This window comes from Heptranchias perlo, chromosome 9 (genome assembly GCF_035084215.1).
Source record: "Heptranchias perlo isolate sHepPer1 chromosome 9, sHepPer1.hap1, whole genome shotgun sequence".
In the NCBI taxonomy this organism is placed as follows: Eukaryota; Metazoa; Chordata; class Chondrichthyes; order Hexanchiformes; family Hexanchidae; genus Heptranchias; species Heptranchias perlo.
The window spans coordinates 16,909,883-16,933,974 of record NC_090333.1 but is presented as its reverse complement, the minus strand read 5'-3'; the positions used below and the strand labels follow the sequence as shown (position 1 = coordinate 16,933,974).

Genomic DNA, 24,092 nt, shown 5'->3' with positions numbered 1-24,092 from the left:
GTTTAATTTAGATAAATGTGAGGTGATGCATTTTGGTAGATTGAATCGGGCCAGGACCTACTCCGTTAATGGTAGGGCGTTGGGGAGAGTTATAGAACAAAGAGATCTAGGAGTACAGGTTCATAGCTCCTTAAAAGTGGAGTCACAGGTGGATAGGGTGGTGAAGAAGGCATTCAGCATGCTTGGTTTCATTGGTCAGAACATTGAATACAGGAGTTGGGATGTCTTGTTGAAGTTGTACAAGACATTGGTGAGGCCACACTTGGAATACTGTGTACAGTTCTGGTCACCCTATTATAGAAAGGATATTATTAAACTGGAAAGAGTGCAGAAAAGATTTACTAGGATGCTACCGGGACTTGATGGTTTGACTTATAGGGAGAGGTTGGATAGACTGAGACTTTTTTCCCTGGAGAGTAGGAGGTTTAGGGGTGATCTTATAGAAGTCTATAAAATAATGAGGGGCATAGATAAGATAGATAGTCAAAATCTTTTCCCAAAGGTAGGGGAGTCTATAACGAGGGGGCATAGATTTAAGGTGAGAGGGGAGAGATACAAAAGGGTCCAGAGGGGCAGTTTTTTCACTCACAGGGTGGTGAGTGTCTGGAACGAGCTGCCAGAGACAGTAGTAGAGGCGGGTACAATTTTGTCTTTTAAAAAGCATTTGGACAGTTACATGGGTAAGATGGGTATAGAGGGATATGGGCCAAGTGCAGGCAACTGGGACTAGCGTAGTGGTATAAACTGGGCGACATGGACATGTTGGGCCGAAGGGCCTGTTTCCATGTTGCAAACTTCTATGATTCTACATGACTCCAGTCTCATAGTATGCGGTTGATTCTTAATGGCCTAGCAATCCACTCAGTTGTAAAACAACTGCTACATAACAAACAATAAGAGAAATATCAAATGGAATTATCAACAATGACCTATGCATTGGATCTGAACAAGACTTGGGCAATCCCAGCCCAGTCAACTCTGCACAGTCCTCCTTATCAACATCTGGGGGCTGGTGCTTATGTTGGGAGAGCAGTCCTACAGACTAGCCATAACCATACTCGCAAAGTCATGTCTTTCAGCCAATATCTGAGATTCCTTCATCACCATTCCTGGGTATGTCCTGTCCCATAAGAGGTGGTGGTACAATGGTACACAATTGAGTGGGCCCGTCTCTGGGAGTCTGTGTGTTGACTCTAGACCCCAGGAAGTCTCAAGATCTCAGGTCAAACAAGGCCAAGGGAATCTGCTGATTACCACCTACTGCTCCTCCTCAACTGATGAATCAGTACTCCTTCATGTTCAATATCACTCGGAAGAAACAGTGAGGGAAACAAGAGCACAAAATATAATTGGGTGGGTGACTTCAATGTCTGCCACCAAGAGTGACTTGGTAGGATCGCCACTTACCAAACTGGCCAAGTCCTGAAGGACATAGTTCCCAGACTGAGCATATACCAGATGGTGAGGGAACCAATGTGAGGCTATATCCTCACCTCATCTTTGTAGTGAGACCACCCACCACTGTGTAGTGTAGCACTACACTGTGCTTAGTGGGACAGACTAGTGATAGCTCTAGCGGACATACCTTGGAATGAGGCATGAACTTAGTGAAGTCACTACACAGGGCTATCGGCATGCTAAACACAAAAAGCAGCAGGTTATAGACATTGCTAATTGGTCCAAAACCAATGGAGCAGAGCGAAGCTTTGTAGTTGAGAATGGTGTTGGACAATCCAGCAACTAATGGGAGGAGAACGCTCCGTGATCATCTCCATCTACTATGTGAGTGCAAGAAATGAGGCTAAAGTGTTTGCAAGTATCTTCAGCCAAAAGTGCCAAGTGGTCTTACTTAGCCTCCTGTGGAGGTTCCCACCATTATAGATGACAATGTCCAGCCAATTTAGTTACTCCATGTGGCATAAAGAAGCGGCTGAGTACAATAAACGCAGCAAATGCTGGGCTCTGATAACATCCTGTCTCTAAGGATAAAGCACTATGCAACAGAACTAGCCAGCTCCCTAGCTAAATTATTCCAGTGCCATTAGGACACTGGCATCTATCTGAGAATGTAGAAAATTGCCATGTATGTTCTGTCCACAAAATGCAGGACAAATCTAACCCAGCCAATTACCGCCGTATTAGCATCCTCCCAATCATCAATTAGGTGATGAGGAAGTAATCAGTAGTGCCATCTAGCAACACCTACACACCAATAATCTGCTTGTCGACACTCCATTTGGGTTCCACCAGAGCCATTTGGCTTCTAACCTCATCACAGTCTTGATCTAGATGTGGACATGAAAGCTGAATGTCAGAGAAGAGGTGAAGTTGATTACCCTAAACATCAAGGCAGCATTCAACTGAGTATGGGGCCTAGGAACATTAGCAATGAAAAGATTATCATGGTTGTCAGAGGTCAATCATCACAGTCCCATGACATCACTGCTGAATTTCCTCAGGGTAAGGTCCTTAGCTCAACCATTTTCAGCTGCTCCATCAATGAACTTTCCTCTTTCATAAGGTCAGGAATGGGGCATATCTTTGATGATTTTCCAGTGTTCAGTTCCATTCACGACTTCTCTAATAACAAAGTAGTGCATGCCAGCCTGCAGCAGGATTGGGATAACATCTGGACTTGTGCTGACAAGTGGCAAGTAAGGTATGCACCATATAAGTGTCAGGTAATGACCATTTCCAACAAGAAAAGACCCAACCATCTCCCCCTGAACTTAATGGCATCACCTTTGCCGAGTCCCCCACCATCCAGACAAGTGCCAGGCAATGACCATCTCCAACAAGAGAGAGTCTAACCACCTCCCCATGACAGTCAACGGCATTACCGTCGCCGAATCCCCCACCATCAACATCCTGGGGGTCACCATTGACCAGAAATTTAACTGGACCAGCCATATAAATACTGTGGCTGCGAGAGCAGGTCAGAGGCTGGGTATTCTGCGACGAGTGACTCACCTCCTGACTCCCCAAAGCCTTTCCACCATCTACAAGGCACAAGTCAGAAGTGTGATGGAATACTCTCCACTTGCCTGGATGAGTGCAGCTCCAACAACACTCAAGAAGCTCGACACCATCCAGGACAAAGCAGCCCCCTTGATTGGCACCCCATCCACCACCCGAATCATTCACTCCCTTCACCGGCGCACTGTGGCTGCAGTGTGTACCATCTACAGGATGCACTGCAGCAACTTGCCAAGGTTTCTTCGACAGTACGTCCCAAACCCATGACCTCTACCACCTAGAAGGACAGGGGCAGCTGGCACATGGGAACAACACCACCTGCGCGTTCCCGTCCAAGTCACACACCATCCCGACTTGGAAATATATCGCCGTTCCTTCATCGTCACTGGGTCAAAATCCTGGAACTCCCTACCTAACAGCACTGTGGGAGAACCTTCACCACACGGACTGCAGCGGTTCAAGAAGACAGCTCACCACCACCTTCTCAAGGGCAATTATGGATGGGCAATAAATGCTGGCCTTGCCAGCGACGCCCACATCCCATGAACGAATAAAAAAAATCTACATCTTGGAGGTCACCATTGACCGGAAGCTTAACTGGACCAGTGATATCAACACTGTGTCTACAGGAGCATATCAGAGGCTATGTTCTGTACAAGTGGCCCACCTCCTGACCCGTTAAAGCCTCTCCACTGTCTACAAAACTCATGTCAGGAGTGTGATGGAATACTCGTCACTTCCTGGATAGCTGCAACAATATTTAAGAAGCTCAACAGCAATCAGGACAGAGCAGTCTACCTGATCGGTGCCCTTGCTACTGAACTCAATATCCAGACTCTACACCAATGGCATACCCATGGCTGTAATATGTACTGTCAATAGGATGCACTGCAACAGCTCACCAAGTTTACTTTGATAGCACCTCCTTTCCATCCAACCTCTACCATCGAGAGGGATGAGCTGCAACACCCTGAGAACACTGTCAGCAGCAAGTTCCCTTCCAAGTCACACACTGTACCGACTTGGACATATACTGCTGTTCCTTTGTCGTCACTGGGTCAGTATCCTGGTATTCCTTACGTCACCATTGTGGAAACACCATCACCACGAGGACTGCAGTGGTTCTAGGAGGAGGCCCACCACCACCTTCTCAGGGCAAAGCGGGATGGGCAATAAATGTGATCTTGCCGGTGGTGCCACGTATGAAGAACAAATTTTAAAAATCAGATGGGCTAAAGCCAAACAATGCAAATGCAAATTCCACTGCCAATTCTGTGTACTGTTTTATTTGGTCGTTTAGTAAAAACTAGCTCGTTTCATCCAATTGAAGCATGTAAGTTTAAGTAATAAGTTGTCCATCTCTGTTTTGCTTGTTCAGCTGATCTGCCCTTCATTGCCATTGCTACATGTTGGCAATGGTCATAGTTTTTAGGTACACTGTAAATAATAGTTGTAACAACAGTCCAAATATGTGGCACATCATTTAATGCAAGTAAAATTTCTTTCTTGGTGGATCTATTCCAAACATAGGATCATGAAGAGGCCATTTAGCCCCTCGAGCCTGTTCCAGCATTCAATGAGATCATGGCTGATCTGTGACCTAACTCCATATACCCGCTGTAGCCCCATACCCTTTAGTACCTTTGGTTAATAAAAATCTATCAATCTCAGCTTTAAAATTAACAATTGAGCTAGCATCAACTGCCGTTTGCGGAAGAGAGTTCCAACCTTCTACCACCATTTGCCTGTATAAGTGCTTCCTAACTTCACTCCTGAAAGCCCTGGCTCTAATTTTTAGGCAGTGTCCCCTAGTCCTAGAGTCCCCAACCAGCGGAAATAGTTTCTCTCTTTCTACCCTATCAGTTCCCCTTAATATATTGAAAACTTCGATCAAATCACCCCTTAATCTTCTAAAGTCCAGGGAATACAACCTGTTTGTGTAATCTCTCTTCGGAATTTAACATAATTCTTCTCTTTGATTTTATACATCTTTGAACTGGTTGTGCTGACAGATTCCTTTCCACAGTTTTGTTTCCCACATGAAAAGCATTGATTTTTGTTTCTTCCTTTGTTAATGTAAGCCAGGAAAAAGCAGATGATAAATCTCAATATTAGTTTTAACAGTAGGCCTTGTCATTCACTGCTCAGTTTGGCTTTCTCTGCTGTGGATTGATATACTCAGAACAGAGCTGCAAAATGTGCATTTTTATGTTTGTGCCTGATAAATTTACGACAAATGTTAAAAAATATATTTTCCTGATAACCTTTTAATACCTCTTCCCACCCCATGCCCCCTGCCACCGAAAATATATTGAGGTTGGTAGCTTTGCCGTGGCTTATTGGTTTTGCTAACATGAGTAAGCTAAATTCTATCTGTGTGAAGTGATTGTTTTGTAACAGACTGGTTGATTGAATGATTCAGTTTTAATTGATTTTGAAATATTTATTGCATTAACCCTTTGTTAATGATGGGATGTTGCAGTAAAAAGTCAGTTATAATTAGAAAAAGCTGGGGTGATGCCTCTGAAAATATTTACTTGTCCCAGTTAATTTTTTTTTGTTTGTGTATAGGTTTTGTGATATAGTCTTAAGTTGAATAGCGCAGACCCAGAAGTCCAAAATGTTGTCACTTGGGACATTTGTGCACTTGAACAGAAAGTTATGGATATATGGGCTCAATTTGGGTGTCTTCAAACTTGCAGTCTTCAGCTAATGCTTCGGGTCAGGCATATTGGGCATGTCATTTAAGGTAAGTATGTATTTAAGTCATCAGAGCATCTTACTACATATGATACAAACATGTGATTGAACATGTGGAAATCATCACAGGCACATCACCTTTCTTGTATTTGCTTTCCGTGAAATATATAATTCCATTCAGTACTTCCGAATTCTACTTACGTGCATTGGAATCAATGGACAGTTTTTAAACAAATTTTTGGGTGGAATTCTGAGGGAATTCCAGTTTTAATGACGCTCACAGTTTGTCCACAACAGAAATTTGTTAGTTGACAAACAAAATGGGGTGTTATTCTCCCTTGTAACTTTCATTAAATATCGTCTGCTTTGGAAATGCGTACAGCCATTCCAGGAAAATAAACCCTGTATGTATTACCCATGTGTACCTGTGAATGTGATGAAATGTTGCAAATGTGCACCATTTCTGGGGAGGGGGGAAGGAGAGAGTTGGGTGCATGATTTTTTTTATCCTTTGATATGGTTAGCAATAAAATGTAAGGACTCTCGGCCTCTTGAGGTCTGACTTTTGTGCTAATAGGTAAATGGGTGGCTATTTTGATCAAGCATTACTAATTTTGAATAATATACATTTGATGTGGAAAATGAAAAAAGATTTATAGGAAAACCTACTAGCTTTATTGTTTGTAACAATTGCCAAACATTAAAATAAAGGTGATTCTACGATTTGGTGCTTTCAGGGAATGTATCTTGGGTAATCATAGATTTGCACTCCGTGACTTACTGCAAAAACGGATGGAAAATTACAGGCTGCATGCCTGCAATTTCCCAAAATGTGGCCCCTACTGGTCACAACAGATTGCAAAATTATACCTCCAATCTCTTCCCAAACAGCTCTTTTAGAGGATAACATGGAAGAACAATGCTGAAAATCTATCAGTTATTTTTTTTTAAAACACTAAATTTTGCCCTCTGTTCCCAGGCCCTTAAGGAAATGGCCTAGTTGCACATTCAGGAAAGATAATTGAACATCTTTATTGAGTTTGGCTCTGGTATATCCAAAGTAGTGGAGAAGAGATGGCTACATTTCTATTGCAGTAGATAAAAATGCTGATGAAAAGACACCAAAGGGGTAATTTTAAACCCCCCCCCCACCCCCAACGATGGTCGTGGGAGGGTTATATCGGTAAACATGTGAAATCCGACCCCAACCCGCCACGGATGCACCTATTTCCGGTTTAACCGTGGCAGGTTGAGGGTCGTCTGTGTGACCCGCTCTCAAGAGGTGAGTCCGTAATTATTTAAATGAGGCTCCATTCATCAGATTTTGGCAGACATTTGAATTTAATGGCTGCAGGTTTCCTTGGGCTCGGGAAAGCCTGCAACGAAAGGGAGGAGGGAACTGCTGGATCCAGTAGGTAAGTTCTTTATCCCGGCCCCCCAAGCACATCTTCTGCCGCAGTCGGCCTTCCCCCCCCCACACCACGATCTGCCGACCCTCCCCGCTCAATCTACCTCCCTCTCCATGATCTCCCCCTCCACCCACGCGATCTGCCAACCCCCCTGCGATCATCCAACCCCCCACTATGCCCTGATCTTTCCCTCCCTCCCTCTTCGCTGCCACACTCCGGGCCATGCCCCGATGTATTCCGATTGCCAAGGAGTGTCCCCACGCCCACGCTTTCTCCCCACCTCCCCGTAACTATCAGGGCCCAAGTGTTTTGTAAATCTGAATCACCATTGTACAATAGATAAATTATATACAATACTGTTGAACAATTTAAAAAGAATGTTAAATACTTATTAAATTTACATTTAATAGTTAACTCTACATAATAATATGATCTGGAAGAATGGAGCCCGATTGGGCAATCATTAAACATAAGAAGGCTTTTTTTATGTTAAGTAGGCTTTTTTATGTTAGGCTTTTTTATGGTAGTATACTTCCAGAGTTTAGTAACTTTCTTTTCTTTAGAAAACTTCAATGAAAATACACGTCCTGCCAAATCTTCACAATTCTTAGATTTTTTTTGATCACGCAAATGTAACAGCTATTACTCTTTTAATAATCGTATAAAAATACTAATTTTTGTACCTTTTTTGAAGAGGTTGTATTTGAATATCAAGGCAGTTATTTCCTGCTATTTAACATAGTTTCAACTCATAGTTTAAACTCTATGTGACAAAAGGTATAAGATAAATTTTCATTGAACTAAGATTAATATAGCTATACTTTTCATGATGAACTGTTAGTATTAGCGTATCCTCCATGAAATTGCTCAGGATCGGAAGAAAAATGGCCACTGAAAGGATTTGGAAAAAAATTTAGCCTGGAAATTACTGGTGACATTAACAGACAAATACATAATGACTTAATTAGATGTCGGTCTGTCTACTTTTTTAAAGCAAGCATTAACCTGTTTATTTTAAATGGGTTACTACCTCCGCGAAGGTAGCAGAGAGAGGAATCTCTTAAGAGTGCGTTAGCATTTATCTGATACAAAGCCAACAGTAATTTCTAGTCTTGAGAGAGATGTGTTCAGAGAAAAAGAAATAAATGTGTTTTGAGCCAGTCAGAAAAGCGTGACAGTTTTTTTTATGCTAGGACACATTTAAAGTGTGATGCATATCCGGGGATGTATTTACAAATCAAATATTTTAATACCATTCCTTAGCTTTAAATATTTAAACATTTTAAAATATTTTGTTTTTTGTTTAGGTGCAAAATGCTATAAAGTTGCCAGTGAGGTTATTTTTTGCTATCAGAATATGAAGCTGCCACTCATTTTCCCCTTGTAACTGCGGATATGAACAAGGTATCTGTAATGTATGTTCACTCATTGAACAACCCACTTCGTATTTTTGACACAATCTGAATTTACTGGAAACTAGCAAAAAATACTTTCCCATGGGAGGAAATGTTAATCAGGGAACTTAAGGAAATGGCCTCAGCACTTAATTAATAATAAAATCATTTCACTGACTTTGTGTATTTAAAGGGGAAGGAAAGTACAGGGAGATTACGTTTTATTCCAAGCATTTCTCCATGTTTTATTCAAAATATATATTCAAATTATTCAATAAATTATCGTTTTTTTAATTATCAAAGGGGTACTTTTGTGCTTCTAATGGGGAGTCTTGCTGTCTGGGACCATGTAACCGAAATTTGGATGCACATGGTACCGTTTTAATTTTTAGGGGTAAATTATTTTCTTGCGCCAGAATTTCCAATATTCACTCCAGCTGAATGAGACTCTGCCAGGAGCACTAAGTCAGAAGATTACCCCCTCAAAGCTTTACCTGAATGAAGTTTTCCAGAATGGATCTCTTCCTTCCTGCTAGGCCAATGCATTATGTCAAAAGGGGACCATCAAGTAACAACTATTGAGTATCATTGAGTTGTGGCTTTGGACCAGCCTGCCACTGTAATGAGTACTACATGACCGTAGGAATGCTTGAACTACCAGGATATGCAGAGTATGAACAGTGGCCTAACAGTGAAAAGGAGATCAGCCTAGATGGGTTTCCATATGGGTAAAGATTTGATATAAGTAAGGTTAAAATAGAAAATTTCAGTGCTGAGTAATGTCGATTAGCTGTTATTCATGTGCATTACTTTCACTAATCTAAAGATACATGGTTTTAGCAAAGAATTGACAAAAAGAACATCCTATAATAACTTCTTGCTTTATATTGTTGCAGATATTATTAAATTCTGAAACTTGAATTTTGTGACAACAGAATCATTTAAAATAATACGTGACCATGTAAAATTTTACAAGGTTTCCTGGGAGATTTTGTTTTCTCTTAAGGGGCCATGCTTGCAGAAATGTTTTAGAGCTGTAGTTCACAAACATAGTTCACTAAAACTGTGGTAGAAGTTCATATGAATATTTTTACCTCCTTACAGAGTGGTTGATGTGTGTAACAGAAGTCCATCATGTTGGCTAGTGTTAATTCAATAAATTCCTTTAAAAAAATAGTTGAACAATTATCTGGCTGGAGAAGCTATTGAAGGTTATAAAGGCAAGTTATTAAATAGTTCATGGACTAAGAGGCAAGTTATTTGGGACATGGCATTATTATCTGGAAGCAGTTCTGATTTGGCTTCTTTTACCTTGGTTTAAGCATGTATGTTTATTAGTTATAAAAATGTTGGAGATGGAAAAAAGGCTGTTTGACAATCAAAATTCATCCACTTGGGTAACGAAGAGTTTATTCACTTTCCAATTGGTGTGGGAATACCGTGCGCCGTGAGGATGGATGTGTCGGGTGACCAATGGCGTGAGTGTGGGGGTGGGTGGTTGGAGGCGGGAAGTCATTTGATGAAACCTTCTGTAATATGACTAACCAGAGCTGGCAACCCTACTTTGGGATGGACTACAACTGACATCACTGGAGTAGCATAGCAGGAAGACCCTACTTGAAGATCTTCATGCTATTAGGAAATCTTTAAGTTTTCAAAAGTGTCAAATTTAGGGTATGTTTGTCATTGTATTCCATAAAAAATGGGCAGTAATTTGAATAAAGGGTATTTCCCCCTTTAAGAGGAAGGATAGGCGAACAACATTTATTACCAGGCCAAAGGTAATCTTTCCCTTGATGCATCAATTTGAATACATATGCAGTTAAGCAATGTGATACCAAAGAAAATTAGGAAACTCTTTATCTACTATACATTCAAACGGGCGAGAGATCTCAAGATTCCAAAGTGCCTAAAGGTGGCACTGTAATCGTAACATTAGATGACTAATTGATTACCGTGAAGGAGCACCCAATGATGCATTCTCCACTCACTCTCAGAAATCCCAAGCTATTCCCTTCAGAAAAACATTCGCAGTCCCACATGCCCAAGATTTGTGCAAGCGAGCAAAGTTTTAAAAGATGAAAATGCTTGCCTTTGAATAGTATTGGAACAGTGATCATGAAAGCAAACATCAGCTGTTCAAAATTCGTCAGCTGACAAACTCAAAAATTAAGCACAAATAACAGCTGTATCGAGGAAGAGTGAAAGACCGAGTGGAAGCACGCAAGCCCGAAAAAAGTATTTTCCAGCAAATGAAATGGATTAGTCGCTGTGGTGGCCATTGAGTAATGAAGAAAGATGGTAAAAGAAGGAACAAACCTACTGATATGTTCACAAACAGTTCCACTCATTTAGTGAACAGATGCAATGTCGTAACAGACTAGGAAAGCACAGAAGGAAAGACAACAGTAAACTAAGATTGAAATGAAGCCCCTAGTAGTAACCTTAAAGTACTTGCAGAACTTCCTCCACCCCCCTGCCCCCCCCCCACCCCCACCAGAGAACAGATATTGCAACCAAGTTTCCCCATAAGCCAAATAGGCCCTTATGAGCCCTTCGTTGTCTTCTGCTGTTCCCTCTCCTCCACCCCGTACTCATGGCCACACTTCTCCCCTCCTCCATCTTTGTCAATTGCATTCCATTTTTAAAAAAAAAACATTTAGGACAGTAGGACCAGAAGAAAATCCAGTTTCTAATTAGCTGCAAATTCAATCCAGTGCCTTTGTTATTGTTCAATATTGTTCAATATTCTCAACAAATACACATTCCATTGAGAAATAAAAACTCCACAGGAAAGGTGATCCATCCGTGGCTAACTAAAGAAGTTAAGGATATTATTAGATTAAAAGAGACCTATAATGTTGCCAATAAGAATAGTAAGCCTTGGGAGAGGATTGGGAGAGTTTTAGAAACCAGCAAAGAACAACCAAAAAATTGTTAAAAAGGGAGAAAATAGAATATGAAAGTAAACTAGCAAGAAATATAAAAATGGATTGTAAGAGCTTCTACACGTAAAAAGGAAGAGAGTAGCAAAAGTAAGCGTTGGTCCCTTAGAAGCTGAGACAGGAAAAATTGACAGGAAACAGAGAGTAATGGTGAACGGTTGTTTTTCAGGCTGGAGGGAGGTGTACAGTGGTGTTCCGCGGGGGTCGGTGCTGAGATCACTGCTTTTCTTTATATATATTAATGACTTGGACTTGAGTGTACAAGGCACAATTTCAAAATTTGCAGATGATACGAAACCTGGATGGTAGTGATCAGTGAGGAGGATAGTGATAGACTTCAAGAGGATATAGACAGGCTGGTGACATGAGCGGACACGTGGCAGATGAAATTTAACGCAGAAAAATGCGAAGTGATACATTTTGGTATGAAGATCGAGGAGAGGCAATATAAACTAGAGGGCACAATTCTAAAAGGGGTACAGGAACAGAAAGATCTGGGGGCATATGTGAACAAATCGTTGAAGGTGGCAGGGCAGGTTGAGAAAGCGGTTAAAAAAGCATACGGGATCCTGGGCTTTATAAATAGAGGCATAGAGTACAAAAGCAAGGAAGTCATGATGAACCTTTATAAAACACTGGTTCGGCCACAACTGGAGTATTGTGTCCAGTTCTGGGCACCGCACTTTAGGAAATATGTGAAGGCCTTGGAGAGGGTGCAGAAAAGTTTTACTAGAATGATTCCAGGGATGAGGGACTTTAGTTACGTGGATTGACTGGAGAAGCTGGGGTTGTTCTCCTTGGAACTGAGATGGTTGCGAGGAGATTTGATAGAGGTAGTCAAAATCATGAAGGGTCTAGACAGAGTAGATAGAGAGAAACTGTTCCCATTGGCAGAAGGGTCGAGAACCAGAGGGCATAGATTTAAGGCAAAAGAGCCAAAGGTGACATGAGGAAAAACTTTTTACACAGCCAGTGGTTAGGATCTGCAATGCACTGCCTGAGGGGGTGGTGGAGGCAGATTCAATCATGGCCTTCAAAAGGGAAATGGATAAGTACTTGAAAATAAAAAAATTGCAGGGCTAGGGGTTAGAGCGGGAGAGTGGATCTAGCTGGATTGCTCTTGCATTGAGCCGGCGTGGACTCAATGGGCCGAATGGCCTCCTTCCGTGCTGTAACTTTTCTATGATTCTATGAAGTTATAATGGGCAATCAGGAGAAGGCACATTTCAATCTACCTTATAGTTTTCACATGCCAGATATTTTGTATCATAGAATCTTAAGGCACAAAAGGCATTGCCACATGGCTAAAAGATTTTACTTCTATACAGCTCCTATGGAATATTTGTCTGAAAATAAGTTTTTGTAGTTCAGCGTACAACAGCTGTTGAAGTGTAGACAGCTTATGTTGCAGCGAAACTTGATATAACCCAGAATGTTTTCATGCTGGTCGATTAATATAAATTTGGAATAGTTGTTTTGAATAATCTACCAAGGGGTTTATCACTAAACTCTCTCAGTGGAAACAGTTCAATCAGCTTACAGATTGTTTGCACTTACTTTCATCTGTTGTAACTCAATTCCAGGTTGTGACTTGTCACCTTTAAGGTAGAAACAAAATGACATTTTAATGGCCTTGTTTACTTTGATCATTTTCAACAATTCTGGTCTGGTCTTGTGATACAATACAAATTGCTTTAACAGAATTTGAAGGCCTGAATCAGAGAATTGTTTTTATAGTCCGGTTGCTGTGGCAATCCTCAGCGTTCCATGAAACCATCATCTCCTGGGAAACAGAAACTTGTGCAGCTGTCTTTGGCCTATTGACATCGAGTATGTCTATTATGGGGCCTCTGAAGAAAAGTTTCTTCCGATTTTGTTGCCATTATCTGAGTAGAATAGACAAACAGAATATATACTAAGTCATAGGAAATATCAGAAAATTGCCACAAATCCATAAGTGAATGGCACTAATTTTGATCCCTTTTGTAGAGTTGTATGATACACTACATTAAACAAGGTTATTGGTGCTGTTTTCTGTTCTGTGTCAAATACAGAGCAAATAAACACCTTTAAAGATCCTCAAAATGTTTAGAGGGCCTTTTTATTTTATGATCTCCTGATTTCCCCAAAAAGTACAACTATACTCTGTACGGCCTACAGCAGCTCTGATCCTTGTGAGAGTGTAATTTAAGGTCGCACAACTCTTTAGTATTGTGATCGTAAGCTGTTTCGTCTAAATGGTTGTAACTTTATGATCAAGTAAACAAAAATATCATGTTAGGAGAGTCTCTGATAGGGATGAAAGCATGACAGAATTCGGTATCGTTGTGGCCCTTCATTTACGGTGCATAATGCTCTCTTCTCTGATTCACTAAAATGTTATTTAACTGGCAGTGAAAATGGTTATCTGAGGAGACAGACCTTGTCTGGATGAATGGAGGCTTTTCAGACTGTTCCCTTTGGGAAGGCTTTGAAAGCTAAAAGCAGCAGAGCAATGCAGCTGTGCCAGATGACCAGCACTATAGTATGGAGTTCTCAACATATTAACTTGAGAGCACAGCTTACCAGAATGCAGTTGGTAGCTCAAAAACTTGGACATTTCCTTGTGACATATCATTATTGTATATTAGTATTATAATTTGCATGTTTAAATTTCTAAATAGTAATTATTCAATTACTGTGTCATACAACTACATTTAAATATATAACTGGCTTTATATGTTAAGAATACATTCTCAGTACAGCAACTTTGTGGTACAGCACGTTATTGCACAACAAAGTAGTAGAATATGGTTCACATTCATCATTTGTCACACAATGGGTTCCCTATCTGACGAGTCGGTCATTAAGGTGGGGAACTTCTCTACAGAGCATTAAAATTGCTGAAGGAGTCGTGTTGGCCATGGCCGAGATCTGGGAGCAGGTGACACCCATTTTTGTTTGGATGGTGTGAAGCGTTGAGGCAACCTGACGATGGGAAGGAAAAAATAGTTAACAATATACTCTCTTCATATGAATTATAAAACTGAACCAGTAATATTCTTGATAATTTATATGTGTTTTATAAAATGTGGTTAAATTTAAATTAGGATGTTTTTGTAGTAAGATTAGCCTAATTCACCTAGCTATAATTGTGTGAAAAGAACCACAGTACAGCTGTCTAAAATAAGATTTTATAAAAACTGGGCAGAAGTACTGTAATGATTCAATAACTTCTGGATTGAGCAAACTATGTATAAAATGACACAGCTGTATTGATGTATGAAAAAAATAAAACTTACAAAGACTATTTCCTTCCCCTTAAAAACCTGCTGCCGGAATTTTCTGAGCTTCCAACTCCGTATACTCTACATCACAAAGACCAGCCACTTCTACCTCCGCCGCTGCCGTAGCTCATCTGCTGCTGAAACCCTCAACCATACCTTTATCTCCTTCATATTCAACTATTCCAATGCTCTCCTGGCCGGCCTCCTGTTCTCCACCCTCCTTAAACTTCAGATCATCCAAAACCCAACTGCCCATATCCTATTCCACACCAAATCCCGTTCATTTCATCTCCCCTGTCCTTGATTTTGAGAGGGCTTAAGGTCTCCCAACCACTCAAATTTAACATTTTCACCATCATGTTTAAGTCCCTTCATGGCCTTGCCTCTCTATCTCTGTAGCCTCACCCAGCTGTACAAACCCCACCCCCCCCCAAACTTCTCCATTCTTCTGACTCTAGCCTTATGTACAACTTCTCTCGCTTCGCCCCACCAATGGCAGCCGTGCCTTCAGCCGTCTAGGCCCCACACTCTAAAATTCCCCCTGTAAGCCCCTCTGCCTTCACGTCCATCTCATCCTTTAAGGCCTTCCTTAAAACCCACCTATTTGACCAAGCTTCTGGTCACTCCTAATATCTCCTTTTACTGGGCATCCATTTTTGTCTGATTACGCCCCTGTGAAGCGCTTTGGCATGTTTTTCTATTTTAAAGGCGCTATATAAATGTAAGTTGTGTTGTTCTTAAGTATGTATTGCAGGCTTTTTTATGAGTTATACAATATTTGTGTACGGAAGTTACTAGCAAGTTGTGATATTTAAATTACATAAATCCACATCCTCTCAGCATTATTCTGACTCCTAGTTGAAGTAACTGTACCAGGAATATCTTCTTACTTAAGTACAATGTAACCCTTTTAACAGATAGCAGAAAAAGGTCCTCAAAAATATAAAGCTACAGCTAAGTGGCTTGTAGTTTCATTTCCTAATGTTGTTGTTTGTTTTGAGTAGACAACACCATTTTCAAGCGTTATTGATGTTACAAAAATGTGGGTCTGACTATGTATAATTATTAACCATTCACAAAGATAGTCAGCAAATTAAGCAGACAAACAGTAGTTCTGGTTCACTAAATGTGCGCTGTGGCATCAGCAATGAAGGTAGCAGAAAACTATGTAATGAATGTCTGCATGAAAGAATGTATACAGTCTATTTTATGCAATTTTTTGGCCAAAATAAATGATGGTACTTCTTTTTCACTTCTTCCCCAAAGGTGACATTGAATTTGAGACCCATTTTTTCTGTTGATGTCCATCAGAAGCCTTTGGTATTTGTGCTGAATTCCCCCAGACCTGTGGTGTGGATTGTAAAGGCAGAAAGGCTGGCACCGGGAGTACAACGTTTGTTCCATGTAAGTTGATAGATTCCTCTGAATATGGTTGTAATCATCATGAAGATGGCCTCTTAAAGCAAGCACAGTAAATCAGAGTGCATGCCATTAAACACGTCCCAGAAAGAAAACAGATGCTATTATGATGCAGGAGAATTAATAGAAAAAAATGCAAATACTGTTACAAACTTATTGGGATGTTGTTTAAACAGAGATGGTTTTGCCTTTAGTTCCATAGCAGCCATCAATAACTTTTGGTGCCAGGTTAAGGAGATAGAAAACTTTGCAGGAGTTCTGTGTGGGGTAATTTTCAGAGTATGCGCTGGTGGTGGGGAGCCTTGCCTACTGCCAGCTGATATTGGAAATCTGTGGACAGTCCAATCATAATTTTCCAAAATTCTCTGCTATGCAAAATTCTCTGCTGCTGATCTGTACTTGGGAAAATTACCTTCATTGTTTTCAAAATAGTAGCATGCACAAGATTGGTTTCCAGTTTTTCTCTCCAAAAGGTTGAATGACTTTCACCTGTTGTGAAATTCTTATGTTCTTTACTTCAGTATTAATTCCAGTTTATCCTCCAAGCTTCAAGACTATTTGAGACTGTGAGGTATAGCTTTGTTGTGTTATAATAACACAATCCCTTTGGGCAGGGGAAATATTCCTGAGAAAATCCAATCCTGCAAACTGCAATGGTTTAATTCTAACCTCAAAGCTGAGTCCATGATTTTGTATAGTTCAAGCCAGGATTGGTAAATCATCTCACAAAAGACAGAGTTCAGATGCTTGGATGTTTTGGGACACTATACCTGTGAGGTACTCTTTGGAGAATTGGGGCTCAATTTTAAAAGGGCGCTGGGATGGCAATGGAGTGGGGGGTGGGGTAGTCAATGGGCGCGCTGAAAACCTGACTAATAAAAACTTAACTTTCCCCATGCGATCGCGACTTAATTGGTGGCCATTACTCTCGTTTCCGGGTTTGTCGTCCGAAAGCTGCGCAGTGGGCGGACTGCACACCCGCATGACAGGCTGTCAGCTGATGCGTCTTGATTTAAAGGGACATTGTTCCAATGGATTTTGCTGGAGCAAAGAGCCACAAGACCCAGTGGAGCAGCACAGGGGCAAGGCTGCTTCAAGATTCAGCAATGCCTCACTTCAGCTGCTACTGGCCAGGGTGAGGGGGAGGAGGGAACTATTTTACCCGGCCGGCAGGAGGAAGCGCCCTGCCTCTGCCACCAAGAAGGCCTGGCTCAAGGTGGCAGAGGAGGACACCAGCAGCAGCAACATATCCCGCACCTGGGTCCAGTACAGGAAGCGTTTCAATGACCTAACTAAGTCTGCAAATGTGAGTACCCTTACTGATTCTCCTGCATTCCATGTTACACATCACCCCCCACCCCCCAACTCATTCTGCACTGCCAAGACTACTCCATCACATCACTCCTCACACCCAATTAAGGCTCATCCTCAACTTACCTGCACTTCCTGAGCACTTCCTCACCTCCCCATTTGTGACCCCAGCACTACCACTCACCCCAATCCTGATCCAATGTGATGTCTCTGTCTCATACTCACCCTCTGATGCACCTCTTCCATGGTCAGCCTCACTCAAAGCAATGCATTCATCAGTTGGCCACGTTACCATCACTCACACGTCTGTACTTTCTCCCCTTCTAGGAGAAGAGAGCGCAAAATGCACGCTAGAGGGCGAGGACTGGAGGGAGGTCACAGACATAGAAACATAGAAAATAGGAGCAGGAGTAAGCCATTCAATCCTTCGAGCCTGCTGCGCCATTCAATATGATCATGACTGATCCTCCATCTCAATGCCATATTCCTGCTCTCTCCCCATACCCCTTGATGCCTTTTGTGTCTAGAAATCTATCTAGTGCCTTCTTAAATATATTTAGTGACTTGGCCTCCACAGCCTTCTTTGGTAGAGAATTCCACAGGTTCACCACCCTCTGAGTGAAGAAATTTCTCCTCATCTCAGTCCTAAATGTCCTACCCCGTATGCTGAGACTGACCCCTTGTTCTGGACCCCCCCCAGCCAAGGGAAACATCCTCCCTGCATCCAGTATGTCTAGCCCTTTCAGAATTTTATATGTTTCAATGAGATCCCTCTCATTCTTCTACACTCGAGTGAATACAGGCCGATTCGACCCAATCTCTCCTCATACGACAGTCCTGCCATCCCAGGAATCAGTCTGGTGAACCTTCGCCTCTATGGCAAGTATATCCTTTCTTAGGTAAGGAAACCAAAACTGCACACAATACTCCAGGTGTGGTCTCACCAAGGCCCTGTATAACTGCAGTAAGACATCCTTGCTCCTGTACTCAAATCCCCTTGCAATGAAGGCCAACATACCATTTGCCTTCCTAACTGCTTGCTGCACCTGCATGTTTACATTTGGTTCCCTCATCCAAATCATCGATATATATTGTGAATAGATGGGGCCCAAGCACTGATCTCTGCGGTGCCCCACTAGTCACCGCCTGCCACCCCGAAAAAGACCCATTTATTCCTACTCTCTGTTTCCTGTCTGTCAACCAAATCTCAATCCATGCCAGTATATTACCGCCAATCCCATGTGCTTTAATTTTGCACATTAACCTCTTATGTAGGACTTTATCAAAGGCCTTCTGAAAATCCAAACAAACCACCAAATATAGACACGGAGAAGTAGGCCCTGCAGATCAGCCGCACCCTCGAGTGCCTGTCCTTCGGGGGCGCCGAGACTGGCACCCCACAAACGTCTGGTGACACAACTTTAACATTCATCACACACAATATGAATTGATGTTAACAATGCTTGGCATGTTGAACACCTCAGTATGCTTATCACAACATGACACTACTGTGATGATGCTTAATATTGCCTTCTGTTCTCTTACAGGCACTTCAACGACCGCAGTGACGACAGAGGGTGATTCCTTAGAGGACCTGCCGGCCTCTGAGGGTGCACCGTCGTATCTTAGCGAGCCATCCGCCAGTGAAGATACTCACACCTCGGTGGGTTCTAGTAGTGAGTTAGTTGGGTTAGCACCTGGTGAGTCACCACACACAAGTGAGCACGAGCAGACACTGGTGGCAGGGGCAGCTGTAGAGAGTCCGTGTCAGTGGGCGCACTCCTCTGCAGGCTCTGCTCAGTTGGACGCAGGTGCTGAATCCCGGGGGCCATCCTTTAAAAGGAGAATGATCGAGGGACAGCAGCACATTTGCGAGGTACTGGAACAGGTGCCACGCACACTCTCCACAATTACCCAGAGGATGGAGGAGTCCAATTCCTGCATTGGTGGAATGGTGGCACAGGTACTTGAGGGAATCTCTGAGATAGTGTCACAGGGATGTGAGGGAATCAATGAGATAGTATCACACGTAACTGCTGAAATGTCTGAGATAGTGTCGCAAGTAACTGCAGAAATGTCTGAGATAGTGTCACAGGTTAGTGTGGGAATGTCTGCGATGGAGAGAAGACTAGCCTCCATTGAGCTTCAAGCACGGCTCACAAATGAGCCCATTCAGGCCCTGACAACGGCTGTTTGGACTCAGTGTGAACAACATTCTGCTGCCTTAAACAGGCTAACAAATACTTTAGAAGTGGCCTTACAAGACATCACACATGTCCTCCAAACTGTTGTCCAGCAGGGTGGGATGATGGCCTGGCCCAGGAGAGGGATGATGGCAAAAGTTGACATGGAAGTGGAGACGCCACTCAAAGCGCTCCCGCGTCTAACCCGTTGTCCCCCTCTCAATGCTGCCTCCTCTCCAGGTGGCTGAGTCAGCCCCTGCACAGGTGCAGGTGGAGTGGTCTGTGGAGGGACCCTCACGGGCTCCAAAACCCAGAGGGCATGGGCCGAAAGCATCTAAGCAGTCCAGCCATGGACATGAGCAACCTGCTACTACCTCTGCTGCAGCCACATGGGATGCACCATGTAGAATTGGTAGGAAGAGAAATGCTAAGGATTTGTGATCACGAAGGGTATGCACAAGGGTGTCTGACAAACCAAATATAAATGAAAAACATGACAGTCTACGTTAAAGTCACGTTAAATGTTATCATTCTCACCACTACTGCCACGTCTTGCTCATTCTTGACTGGCTTTTGTGATAGCGCCCTTTCACGTGCTTCACCATGAACAGCGACACTTGATGCCACCCAGTGGGTCACTTTACAGTGGGTGTATGTGTAGTTGCAGGACTGTTTTGTGTGGAGGGGGACTGGTGTTGGTGCTGGTCTTTCCAGATGGTGTGAGGACTGGACTCTTTTCACTTTCTGATCTTACGAGAAACGTTCACATATGAGAGACTCCCTCTGGCCTCACGAGCAGCCAGGTGAGCCGCTGCTCCACCCATGGGTTCGTCCTCCTCCTGCTCCTGCTCCTCCTCAATGTGGATGGCAGATTGGATGAGGGGATGGGGCTGGTACCCCTCTCTGTTGCGCCATGTTACGCAGGACACAACACACTGCTGTAATGTGACCCACTCTTGCTGGTGAGTATCGAAGTGCTCCCCAGAATGATCGAGGCATCAAAATCGCATCTTGAGCACAACTATTATATGTTCAATTATAAACCTGGTGACGATGTGGCTGTCATTGTATCGACGCTGTTGCTCACTGATGGGATTCCTCAGAGGTGTCATGAGCCACGTGTGCAGGTGGTATCCCTTGTCCCTGAGGAGCCAGCCCTCAATGGTGTTTAGTGTGTGAAAGAGGCCCGGGATGTTGGATTCCCTCAGAATGAACGAATCGTGGCACCTGCCGGGGAATCTGGCACATACGTGAAGAAATCTTTTGCATTGGTCACAAACGAGCTGAGCGTTGATGGAGCAATACCGCTTTCTGTTGATGAACAGTCCTGGCTCGTGTGGAGGTGCTCATTTTGCACCCTGTACACATGGGAATCCAGCCACAAAGTGGATTCCCACTGCCCTCTCCATCTGGCTGAGGTCGTCCAAGGGGAGGTTGATGTATTGCGAGGCCCTGTGAAACAAGCTGTTGGTGACCTGCCTTATGAACTTGTGGGCAGACGACAGAGAGACTCCAGCGATGTCACTGGTGGCACCCTGGAATGAACCAGAGGCGAAGAAGTTGAGGGCAGTGGTCACTCTAACTGCGATGGGTAATGTGATGCCGCCAGGCCCAGCCAGGAACAGCTCGGCATGAAGGAGGCTACAGATGTCTGCGACCACCTGGCGACTCACTCTCAGCCTCCGTATGCACTGCTCCTCAGAGAGGTCCAGGAAGCTGAGCGTCAGTCTGCAGACCCTCTGGCGAGGGTAGTGCCTCCTGTAACATCGTTCCCTCTGTTGTTGCCCTCTCTGCTCTTGTGCGGGTCCCTGTGGTGCAGCACTGTGTTGTGGAGCTCCAAGTGGTGGAAGTGCACGCCGTACCTGGCAAGGATGGTGATGTTGCTCATCCTCGGATGTAGTGCTGAATGCAGCCATCGCGCCCCCCATCCTGATGGCGTCAGTTTGAGGGGGTCTGAAAAGTTGGTAAAAATGTGTAAACAGAACAATTCTGAGTGGAAACCAAGAATTTTTAGTCTAAACACAAAGATCTCCCAGCCAAAAGTTTGTCTGAGAGAACTGAGTGCCCTGCTGCATTAACTCACCTTTTATCCCCCTCTGTCAACAGGCATTTAAATGTCTAAATGGCTGCCGACTGAAACACAACTCCTTCACCATGCCGTGATTCACACAGCGCGGGAAACATGCTGTGGTAGCATTGAAATCGCTTGCCTGCATAATTAATTACATCAATGCACATTTCAAGTACTTTAAGTACTTGAATTGTTGGTTTAAATATCGTCCTGTCGGCTTTAATTGCCGGCGGGGCTTCCAGGTTCGGGAAAGGCGTGCATACCCAGATGACCCTGGGTCGTGCGCGTTCTTCAGCGTGTAGGAGCCGGGATTCCTGCCCGCTCCAGAAGATCCCGATTTTCTTTGCCCCCAGTGCACCCGGACTTCTGTTTTAAAATTGAGCCCTTGGTGTCCTTTCATTTTTGGGTCTTGGATTTAAATCCAATGCAGACTGATAGAATGAAATTCTCCTTTCTCTATCAACTGCAAGGTTTCTATGTGAAATAAGTTTGGGAGACAAAGTTGTTCACATACTCCAGTTACTCAAAGTAAAGATAGATGATGTGGGAAATGGAAATGAAGAACCTAATTTATATAGCACCTTATTACATCCCTCAGGATGTCACAAACCACTTAACATACAATGAAAATACTTCGAAATCTATTCACCGTTGATATGTAGGTGAATTTGGCTACCATTTTGCACACAGAAATGTTCTACAAACAGCAATGAGATGAATGACGAGCTAATCTGTTTTTGGTGGTGTTGGTTGAGGGGGGAATGGTGGTCATGACAATGGGAATTATCTGCTCTTTGCAAAAAGTGCTATAGGATCTTTTATGTCTGCCCAAAGACACTACTGCTTTGAAGTGTAAGTCTAGACTATGTACTCAAGTCCGGAAGTGAGACGTGAACCTACAGCCTTATGACTTCGAGAGGCAAGAATGCTATCAACTGAGCCAAGTTGACACTTATGCAACAGAGGTGCTCTTCAGAAGTTTGGGAAGCAGTAATGAGCTTTATTTTGCATCTAGCAGCGTTATATGCTGAAATTGGGTGCCAAAAGTAGAAAAAAAAATGTTCTTAGTATTCACAGCCTCACTTTCCACAGAAATGATTGTCCAGAAATATAGACTTTGCAGATCCTCATTCAATTTAGCAACTTCATTAAGTATATTTTCTATGGTGTCAAATATGATGACACTACATTATTGTAAGCAATCTACAGTACCTCAAGTACCTATATTTCCTCTCATTGAGGTTGAAATGTTGCTATCCGAGCTTCAATTATGAAAGCCTGCAGAAATTCTCATTTAATAACAAGCTATTTGGGGATCAGTAGGAGAAAGACTCACCAAATACAAACAAGCTCAACAGACCGTGAATGATATATGGAAACCTTTAAGAATCAAGTGCTCTAGATTGCCCATATCATAAACTAAAACCCTTTTCCTTCAGTTAATGAAAGAATACTTTCTCAACAGCATCCCAAGACTCTGATGATTCTCACACCCAGTACTTTACCTATTTCTCAACAATGTACTTAGAACTTTCTGTTATTTTCCCCTCTCTGCATCCTAATAATCAGAGGAGATTTAAATTATTTTGCCAATGGTCATCTTGGCAGGTACTTCCTGTACTCTCAATGCAGTGTGTTAAAGGTTTTTATTTTCTTGGGATATAGATTTATTTTAACTAAGCCAGTATTAGAACAGTCCCTATTCATGCTCTTTTGTGTTCACAAATAGGCGGGACTTGCAACATATTCTGGACAGGGAGCTCAGAAAGGAAAATTCAAGGCAGACATGTTACCCACAATCATTCAGGCAGTATGCCCAAAGGACTGGCAAGGAACCACAGATGTAAAAGACTAGCCCTTTCAGTTAGGCATATGGGAGAGCCACAAAAATAAAAACATTTCCAGATAGTAAGCATATTATACTAGTACAAGATACCATCCTTTGGTTTCCAACCCCTCTTTAGTTTTCTCAGAAATGGGACAGCTGCATACCTGAGCCTGAAGGGACTGCATCTCTACCTTTTCTAGACAGCCAGCTGATGGGAACATACAGAAACGAGCCAGAAGAGCTGTGTAATAGGCTCCATTTTCAGACTTTCAAGCCTTTTGGTAAACATGGAAAATTTCTAAAAAGAACCTTCCTCAGGATATCACCTCAATAGAAGCCAGGTTCCAGACAGTTTCAGCGCTAGTCTCTCAGCCAGAGAAATGCTTACTTGGCATTCAGAAGCAGCTGGCATCCTTATCGTCATATTTGCAGGATTACAAGCAGAGCCTATCTCAGTCCTTGGGTGGATGGTGCCAGTTATCCTTGTTACTCTTGACCTTTCCTATCCTTGTAAATGACCACCTTATCTCTAACCTGCCCTTCCTCTTCAAGAAACATGAACGTTTGATTGCAATGCAAAATGTACTTGG

General features: G+C 42.8%; 1 protein-coding gene across 3 annotated transcripts in view; it reads left to right on the top strand.

The window, feature by feature from the left end:
- The window catches only part of tgfbr3 (transforming growth factor, beta receptor III), a 193,289-nt gene that overhangs the window by 94,594 nt on the left and 74,603 nt on the right, over nucleotides 1-24,092 (top strand). For all 3 annotated transcript variants that reach the window (XM_067989915.1, XM_067989913.1, XM_067989914.1), the window contains exon 4: nucleotides 15,957-16,094. In XM_067989915.1, coding sequence (XP_067846016.1) covers nucleotides 15,957-16,094 — 138 coding nt within the window. The remainder of the gene's footprint in view (nucleotides 1-15,956; nucleotides 16,095-24,092) is intronic.